The sequence below is a fragment of the Sapajus apella genome, unplaced genomic scaffold (assembly GCF_009761245.1).
Source record: "Sapajus apella isolate SASKATOON/1434 unplaced genomic scaffold, GSC_monkey_1.0 scaffold28, whole genome shotgun sequence".
In the NCBI taxonomy this organism is placed as follows: domain Eukaryota; kingdom Metazoa; phylum Chordata; class Mammalia; order Primates; family Cebidae; genus Sapajus; species Sapajus apella.
Window position 1 is genome coordinate 24,510,707 of NW_022436968.1, and position 10,290 is coordinate 24,520,996.

Genomic DNA, 10,290 nt, shown 5'->3' on the forward strand with positions numbered 1-10,290 from the left:
TTTGAGACGGAGTCTCGCTCTTGTTACCCAGGCTGGAGTGCAATGGCGCGATCTCGGCTCACCGCAACCTCCGCCTCCTGGGTTCAGGCAATTCTCCTGCCTCAGCCTCCTGAGTAGCTGGGACTACAGGCATGCACCGCCATGCCCAGCTGATTTTTTGTAGTTTTAGTAGAGACGAGGTTTCACCATGTTGACCAGGATGGTCTCGATCTCTTGACCTCGTGATCCACCCGCCTCGGCCTCCCAAAGTGCTGGGATTACAGGCTTGAGCCACCGTGCCCGGCCATAAGGCAAGTTCTTAATGACTTACAAAGAGACTTAGACTCCCACACAATTATAGTTGGAGACTTTAACACCCCACTGTCAATATTAGACAGATCAACGAGACAGAAAATTAACAAGGATATCCAGGACTTGAACTCAGATCTGGACCAAGCAAACCTAATAGACATTTACAGAACTCTCCACCCCAAATCACAGAATATACATTCTTCTCAGCACCACATCACACCTACTCTAAAATTGACCACATAATTGGGAGTAAATCATTCCTCAGCAAATGCAAAAGAATGGAAATCATAACAAACAGTCTCTCAGACCACAGTGCAATCAAGTTAGAACTCAGAATTCAAAATCTAACACAGAACAGCACAGCTTCATGGAAACTGAACAACTTGCTCTTGAATGTTGACTGGATAAACAATGAAATGAAGGCAGAAATAAAGATGTTCTTCGAAACCAATGAGAAAGAAGACACAACATACCAGAATCTCTGGGACACATTTAAAGCAGTCTCTAGAGGAAAATATATAGCAATAAGTGCCCACATGAGAAGCAAGGAGAGATCAAAAATTGACACCCTATCATCAAAATTGAAAGAGCTAGAGGAGCAAGATCAAAAAAACTCAAATCTAGCAGAAGACAAGAAAAGGCTAAGATCAGAGCAGAACTGAAGGAGATAGAGACATAAAAAAACCCTTCAAAAAATCAATAAATCCAGGAGCTGGTTTTTTGAAAAGATCAACAAAATAGACAGACCACTAGCCAGATTAATAAAAAAGAAAGGAGAGAATAACCAAATTGATGCATTAAAAAACGATATAAGATATATCACCACAGATTCCACAGAAATTCAAACCATCATTAGAGATTATCACAAACAACTCTATACACATAAACTAGTAAACCTGGTAGAAATGGATAAAATCCTGGACATTTGCCTCCTCCCAAGCCTAAACCAGGAAGAAGCCAAAACCCTGAACAGACCCATAACAAGGTCTGAAGTTGAGGCAGCAATTAAGAGCTTACTACCCAAAAAAAAAGCCCAGGTCCAGACGGGTTCACAGCAGAATTCTACCAGACATACAAAGAGGAGCTGGTACCATTCCTTCTGAAACTATTCCAAACAATACAAAAAGAGGGGATTCTTCCCAAATCATTTTATGAGACCAACATCATCCTGATTCCAAAACCCGGTAGAGACTCAACAAGAAAAGAAAACTTCAGGCCAATATCCATGATGAACACAGATGCAAAAATCTTCAATAAAATACTGGCAAGATGATTGTAACAGCACATCAAAAAAGCTTATCCACCATGATGAAGTAGGCTTCATCCCGGGTATGCAAGGCTGGTTCAACATACACAAGTCTATAAACGTAATTCACCACATAAACAGCACCAAAGAAAAAAACCACATGATTATCTCAATTGATGCAGAGAAGGCATTTGACAAAATTCAACAGCCCTTTATGCTAAAAACCCTCAATAAGCTAGGTATTGACGGAATGTATCTCAAAATAATAAAAGCTATTTATGACAACCCAACAGCCAATATCATACTAAATGGGCAAAAACTGGAAGCATTCCCCTTGAAATCTGGCACTAGACAAGGGTGCCCTCTCTCACCATTCCTATTCAATATAGTACTGGAAGTTCTAGCCAGAGCAATCAGGCAAGAAAAAGAAATAAAGAGTATTCAAATAGGAAGGGAGGAATTCAAATTGTCTCTATTTGCAGACGACATGATTGTATATTTAGAAGACCCCATCGTCTCAGCCCAAAATCTCCTGAAACTGATAAGCAACTTCAGCAAAGTTTCAGGATACAAAATCAATGTGCAAAAATCACAAGCATTCCTATACACCAAGAACACACTTAAAGACAGCCAAATCAAGAACGAACTGCCATTCATAATCACCACAAATAGAATAAAATACCTAGGAATACAACTTACAAGGAACATAAAGGACCTCTTCAAGGAGAACTACAAGCCACTGCTCAACGAAATAAGAGAGGACACAAACAGATGGAGAAACATTCCATGCTCATGGTTAGGAAGAATCAATATTGTGAAAATGGTCATACTGCCCAAAGTAATTTACAGATTCAATGCTATCCCCATCAAGCTACCAATGACCTTCTTCGCAGAACTGGAAAAAACCACCTTAAACTTCATATGGAACCAAAAGAGAGTCCGCATAGCCAAGTCAATTCTAAGCAAAAAGAACAAAGCGGGAGGCATCACACTACTGGACTTCAAACTATACTACAAGGCTACAGTAATCAAAACAGCATGGTACTGGTACCAAAACAGAGATATAGACCGATGGAACAGAACAGAGTTCTCGGAGGCAACACAACATATCTACAACCATTTGATCTTTGACAAACCAGGCAAAAACAAGCAATGGGGAAAGGATTCCCTGTTTAATAAATGGTGTTGGGAAAACTGGCTAGCCATGTGCAGAAAGCAGAAACTGGACCCCTTCCTGACACCTTACACTAAAATTAACTCCAGATGGATTAAAGACTTAAACATAAGACCTAACACCATAAAAACCCTAGAAGAAAATCTAGGCAAAACCATTCAGGACATAGGCGTAGGCAAGGACTTCATGACCAAAACACCAAAAGCATTGACAACAAAAGCCAAAATAGACAAATGGGACCTAATCAAACTCCACAGCTTCTGCACAGCAAAAGAAACAGTCATTAGAGTGAATCGGCAACGAACAGATTGGGAAAAAATTTTTGCAGTTTACTCATTTGACAAAGGGCTGATATCCAGAATTTACAAAGAACTAAAACAGATTTACAAGAAAAAAACGAACAAGCCCATTCAAAAGTGGGCAAAGGATATGAACAGATACTTTACAAAAGAAGACATACATGAGGCCAACAAACGTATGAAAAAATGCTCATCATCACTGGTCATCAGAGAAATGCAAATCAAAACTACATTGAGATACCATCTCACGCCAGTTAGAATGGCGATCATTAAAAACTCTGGAGACAACAGATGCTGGAGAGGATGTGGAGAAATAGGAACACTTTTACACTGCTGGTGGGAGTTTAAATTAGTTCAACCATTGTGGAAGATAGTGTGGCCATTCCTCAAGGACCAAGACATAGAAACGCCATTTGACCCAGCAATCCCATTACTGGGTATATATCCAAAGGATTATAAATCGTTCTACTATAAGGACACATGCACACGAATGTTCATTGCAGCACTGTTTACAATAGCAAAGACCTGGAACCAACCCAAATGCCCATCGATGATAGACTGGATAGGGAAAATGTGGCACATATACACCATGGAATATTATGCAGCCATCGAAAACGATGAGTTTGTGTCCTTTGCAGGGACATGGATGAACCTGGAAACCATCATTCTCAGCAAACTGACAGAACAGAAAATCAAACACCGCATGTTCTCACTCATAGGCAAGTGTTGAACAATGAGAACACATGGACACAGGGAGGGGAGCACTACACACTGGGGTCTGTTGGGGGGATATAGGGGAGGGATGGTGGGGGGTGGGGAGCTGGGGAGGGATAGCATGGGGAGAAATGCCAGATATAGGTGATAGGGAGGAAGGCAGCAAATCACACTGCCACGTGTGTACCTATGCAACAATCTTGCATGTTCTTCACATGTACCCCAAAACCTAAATTGCAATAAAATAAATAAATGGAAAAAATAAATAAATAAATAAATAAAAAGAATTAAATTCACTTAGGTTTTGAAGGAAAAAATAAAAAAAGAAAAAAAAAAGAAAAAGAAAAGAAAAATAATCCTATTCTTCTGTGGTGGAACCTTGCACTCCAGGGTGAAAAGTTACCCACCTATATCATAGATCAAAATGGAAAATGACATGATTTACTCATGGAAGGCTACATAAAAATGAAAAGGAAATCTTTCAAATTTACAAGACTTCTTTTTTTTTTTTTTTTTTTTTTTTAAATAGAGTCTTGCTCTGTCACGAAGACTGGAGTGCAGTGGTGCACTCCACTGCAAGCTTTGCCTCCTGGGTTCAAGAGACTCTCCCACTTTAGCCTCCGGAGTAGCCTGGACTACAGGATGTCCCACCACTACTAGCTAATTTTTGATTATTTGTAGAAACGGCGTCTCACTATGTTTCCCAGGCTGCTCTCAGACTCCTGGGCTCCCTGGATTCCAGGGATCCAAGGATCACCTTGGCCTTCCACAGTGCTGGGATTACGGACGTGAGCCACCACGCCTGGCCAAGATTTCTTAATTCTAACAAGTTCCAAATTATTTCACAAATACCTAACTAATTAACTGACACTTCTTGTGGACAATAAGTCCTGCCAGCACTAGCCTAAAAGTATATTCCTGACACGGCCCCTGGAAGGCGCCCGGCTGCGCCAGCCGAGCTGGGCTGGACCTCAGGCCGCTTTCCTGTGCAGCGAGGCCTGGCCCGGGGCACCACCCACAGTCACTACGTGGCAGCCTCACCACCCATCGCCGGCTCCAAGCCACCCATGTCTCCCACCTGGACCACAACCACGATCGCTTATTTCTGTCTCCAGCTGCGGTTCCTGTCCCTGCCCCCAGCAGTCTGTTCTCCACGCAGCTACCAGAGGGATCTCTCTGAAAGTTTTACGAAAGAGTAGGATCCAACCTTCTCCCACCATGGCCCGCGAGGCCCTTCAGGCCTGGCCGCTTTCTCCCTCTCTGACTTCCTCCTCTTCCCTCTGCTTCCTTGGGCTCCCCTGTCGCTGCGACACACCCAGCCGATTGTGGCTGGGCCATTACCCTTGCAGTCCCCTCGACCAGTACCACGCCCCCGCTCCATTCCTGCAGAACTCTGTCTCATCCTCAGTGGAAACGTCTGGAACCATCTTGTTTATTGTGGATCCGAAAGGGTGAGGCTGAGTGTGTGGCCTGGGTGGGTCTGGTTAGTAGTCCCCAACAGGAATACCAAGCTGCAAGTGGGATGCCCCACCTGAAGATGGGGTCAGGCTGTGAGGGACCTCTGCACAGAGGGAGGGACTTCCTGTGGCGTCCACAGCGGCCGAGAAGAAAGCAAACAAGGGGCTTGTTGCTTTTCACCAATCCAGTCCTGCCCTAGACCTCCTTTTGGGCAGAAGGTCACCCTGTTGGGGCGAGAGGACAGGGAGTGGCACTTCAAGGTCCCCATCCAACGAGGAAGGCAATGAAGCCAGGAGGAAGCCACAGTCCTAACATGGAGGTCACTCTCCTTCCATTCCAAGACTGATAAAGGACCAGGTCCCCGCTGCTTCTGAAGGGGCTGGTGCAGCGCTGCGCCAGGCTAACTGTAGCGCAGGGGAAACCCGAGGTTTCTTGGGGCGGTACAGGAATACCCTGAGCTGGAAGCCTGGAGACCTAGACTTGAGTGACAGGCTTGATTTTCTGTGCCCTTGGCAAATCTCAGAAGTCTCTTCACCTCTTTGTGCCTGGGTTTCCTTCTCCTAAAAGTGAGATGGTTTAACTAATCGCTGTTTCTCAAAGTTTGCTCCAGGCACCCCTCACTGGCTTGTTCAAACCCAGAAATGCTGACACTGAACCTCCCGGGGAGAGACTCAGGACTGGCATTTGACAGAGCTTGGTTGAGAAATCCAGTGATCTCTAGGGTGATTTCCAAGTTCCCTTCTCCAGTGTTCTACAGATTTTAAACCTTGAACATACAAAAATACTGAGAGGAAAAAAGAATCGTGGCATAATGGAATTTATGTACTATTGTTTACACTGTCATGTTACCAAATTCACAAATCTGTCATGATATTGCAGTCGCTAAGGAACAATACATACCCACAGCTCTTACAAATGATTAACTAAATGATCAGATTTTTCATTTCCCCACCAAAGCATGAGGAAATTTATCTTAACTTTAGCTACCTTAAACCTCTCTGAGTGAAAAACATTAAAAATAACTGCAAATTACTGATGACTAATGCCTTTCAATTTGGCCTCAAGCTGAGAAATTCTGTGCAGAAATAAAGTGGTTTATAACCCCACACGTCCGTTCTATTATAAGCTGCAGGTAGCAAATCAAGTGACTATGAACTATGCTGTGTGTGTGTCTGTGTGTGTGTGTGTGTGTGTGTAAAGCAATACTCAAAAGGGTATTTCAATAGGAATTTAACTACCCAGACAAAAGGCAGATGCTAACTGAGAGCGCCCAGGAATCTGGGCAATGTCAGACAGTCGCCCGAGGCCAGAGTGGCTGTCATCCCCCTCAAATGCCCACCAGCCAGGGCAGCTGCATCTGCCCTTTGCAGAAAAGCAATCTAAAGCAAGCACAGAAGAAAGCTGGAAGGAAAATAACTGAAACTCACATCGATGACCTATTTTCTGAATCCGGCTTATGAGAGATTGGATTCTCATTCCTTCCAAAACCAGCAGAACACTTCAAGCCCAGAAAATGGTGTCTTTGATGACTAGAATGTATGACACATCGTTACCAAAGGACTTTCTTTCGACCTAGGTTCCAAGAGGTGTTAGCCTCAGATGACTATTGTGGGAGGAGCTGATAAATCCACCAAATCCTTGGTGACTTTGCTTCACTATGAGGCAAGATTAAGATGATGTTAATTGGTAGTGAGCCTGATCTATTTAGTGTCTCCTACCAGGAGACAGAGCAGAATCAAAACCATTCTCATAGATCCCGTTTGCATGTCATTTAACAGCTCCAATTTAATATTCTCCCAACCTTTTAAAGTTCCTTCATTCCAGATTAAATTCCTTCATTCCAAATGCTGCACAATCAAAACTAATCATCTTTTTGTGAGTCAAAGCATGTAGTCAGGGTCACTTTTGTGAACTGCAGATGTACCAGAGGAAACATCATGTTTCTGATCTGAACTACCAAGAAAAAAAAAAAAACAGTGATTACTGAACAGCATTCGGCAGCATGCCCTGGGCTATGTGCAGAACAGTAGGTTAAGAAGAAAGAGGGGTCCGGGTGTGGTGGCTCATGCCTGTAATCCCAGCACTTTGGGAGGCTGAGGCAAATGGGTCACCTGAGGTCAGGAGTTCAAGACTAGACTGGCCAACACGGAGAAACCCTGTCTCTACTAAGAATATAAAAATTAGCAGGCCGTGGTGGCACATGCCTGTATTCCCAGCTACTAGGGGGGTGCTGAGGCAGGAGAATTGTTTGCACCTGTGAGACGGAGATTGCAGTGAGCCGGAGGTTGCAGTGAGCTGAGATCACACCACTGCACTCCAGCCTAAGCAACAGAGTGAGACTCCGTCTCAAAAAAGGAGGAAAGAGGGGAAGTGAGGAACAGGAAGGTGGGGTTCCCAAGAAGCTTCTTTTCTGGCCAGCTGACATGACACATAGGCATATGTGAAATAGCTGACGCAGTGGGCGGCAAGAGCCAAATAACACTGGATTAGTTATATCCATCAATTTTGAGGAGGAGTCAGTTCAACCCAGGACCAAGACTTGAGTGGGAATGCTTCCTGGAGCAGATAAATCTAGGTACAGTTTTGAATGAAGAAGTGAAAAGGATTAGTATAGATGAGGCAGGAGAGAAATCCAGAGCCAAGAAACAGCACACAGAGAACGCCAATATGGAGAAGGTGGTTTAGAGGACAGCGATCTTACTGCCACTGGTCAATAATGGCCTTTGTGTTTCCACTTACTGTCATAAGAATCTTAAGAATGCGGATAATGTGTTCTATGTTCCTATGTTTCCTACAGTATTTGCACATATAATTGCTCATATTACAGCTAGTAGAATCATGAAATCCTACAGTTAGACTGAACTTATCATCCCATCTATTTGTGGGATAAATTAATGAACAAATGAGGTTATTAAAATGAAACAGGTTATTAAAAAGACCAGCCTGGTCCCAGTAGAAGAATTATAAAAATAGTCAAGAGACGAAGTTGAATTTGTATCCAAGAATCAGTCGAGGGCAGAGCTTTCAGGCAGCCTGGGGGTTGGAATTTTACCCCAGAGGTGACGGTGCCACACCAGGCTCTTAAACAGTGGAGTCACATAGGACATTTTCTTTGCGAAAGATTGTCTTGGCAGATTTTTGCAGGAAAAGGCAGAACAAAAGGCCAGCAGGATCCCATTGCAACAAGGAGTTAAAGGCTATACAGCCTGGAAGGTGACCGACAGCCTGCCCAGGCCCAAGGGAAAAAAATACCAGATGCCCCAGCAAAGGAGAATGGGCTAGCCTGTCTTTACCAGGGATTTGCCCCAGGTCCTTCCAGCCACTAGGCCCCAGTAATTTATCCTCATTTCCTTCCCGACAGCCCCGCCCCTTCACCTCAACCCCGACAGTACTTATTAACTCAAAATGGACCATTTGAAGGAAGGGACAGGCTCTTGCAAATGAACCGAGCGCCTGGTCTGCTCCGGATAAGTGTTTCCTCTAAGAAAGGAATTATAATGCATTCCTAGCATGAGTGCAGCAGCAATAGCCTGACAGCTATTTGCATAATTTCTCTTCTGTAACAGACTTCAAAAATAACAATAGATAAACTAGATAGAATCTATTCACTTTAATTTGCTTGAGTTGCTATCTTTAATGAAGCTAAAGTACCATAAATATTTTAAATCTATTAATTATGTTGTGTATCATTTGTTCTCTCCAATGAGACATTTTGTGGAATAGACATTTAACTTGTGTTACTAGAATCACCACTTTATTCTGGGATGTCCACTTGTTTTGAATGTACTGTTAAGGTTGGAAGGTAGCTTGTTTAGAAAGTTCATCTAAGAGTAGCAGAAAAATGCTAACTGATGTAAGAATAAAATATACATACATACATCAAGTCAGGAATGACTCAAGAACCCAGAAGTGACCAGCCTGGGCAACACAGCAAAACTCTGTCTCTACAAAAAAGAAATAAAATAAATTAGCCAGGCATGATGGCACGTGCCTGTAGTCCCAGCTGCTTGGGAGGCTGAGGTGGGAGGATCATTTGAGCCCTGGAGTTCAAGGCTGCAGTGAGCTATGACCACTTCACTGTACTTTCGCCTGTGTGACAAAGTGAGACTCCATCTCAAAAATAAAAATTTTTGGAGTTCAAGACCAGCCTGACCAACATGGTAAAACCCAGAAGCAAAAGAACCTCATGGACGACTTTTGCAAGCGCTGAAACCACTACATTGCGGCAAATGGACAGGAACCATGTCTACCAGGTCCACCAGTATACTTCCCATGCCTAACACAGGGCTTGGCATGTGGCTACACAATGTTGAAATAAATGACCTATTGGATGGATGAATGAATGAATGAATGAATGGGATTTCTTTACATGACAAAGGCAATTAATATACCTAAGAAATATAGGCATAAAATTAATTTTTCCAAAGAGCTAAGAAGAGCAATAATTTCTTGATTGTGTTCATTCATAAGCACATGTGCCCACAGGTGTGCATGGGCATACATACATACCCTTCAAGTAAAAACACCTTCAGAGGGAGCTACATTGAAAAGAAAGACTTTTAAGTCTTAAATTCTTTATTATAGCAGAAACAGTTCAAACCAGCAAACCATTTAATAGCACTAAAATGAACACAGGTTAACCTCTCAGTTTTCTTCATCCATTTATAGAGTGCTAGGCACTATACTTGATGGCCGATGAATTGCAAAGAAAGCCAAAAAATACCTAACTTTTGAGTGTCTTCCCCTGGATAATTTTTCCAAAGAACATCCTATTCAGTTTTACTCTAAACAGTACAGACACCATGGCTCACACCTGTAATCCTAGCACTTTGGGAGGCCAAGGCGGGCAGATCACAAGGTCAGGAGTTCAAGACCAACCTGACCAACATGGTGCAACCCCATCTCTACTAAAAATACAAAAATTAGCTGGGCATGGTGGTTGGTGTCTGTAATCCCAGCTACTCAGGAGGCCGAGGCAGGAGAATCACCTTAACCCGGGAGGTGGAGGTTGCAGTGAGCTGAGGTTGTGCCACTGTACCCCACCCTGGGTGACAAAGTGAGACTCTGTCTCAAAAAAAAAAAAAAAAAAAAAAAAAAAAAAAAAGTTT

At 43.2% G+C, this 10,290-nt stretch overlaps 1 protein-coding gene across 2 annotated transcripts in view; it reads right to left on the reverse strand.

Annotated features, from left to right (window-relative positions):
* MYO3B (myosin IIIB) overlaps positions 1-7,073 on the reverse strand; it is a 499,023-nt gene extending 491,950 nt beyond the window's left edge. Inside the window, exon 1 of one of the 2 annotated variants that reach the window (XM_032293013.1) lies at positions 6,610-7,073. In XM_032293013.1, coding sequence (XP_032148904.1) covers positions 6,610-6,611 — 2 coding nt within the window. In that variant the 5' untranslated portion in view covers positions 6,612-7,073. The remainder of the gene's footprint in view (positions 1-6,609) is intronic. The other variant, XM_032293014.1, reaches the window with a different exon arrangement.
* Between the last annotated feature and the right edge of the window lie 3,217 nt (positions 7,074-10,290).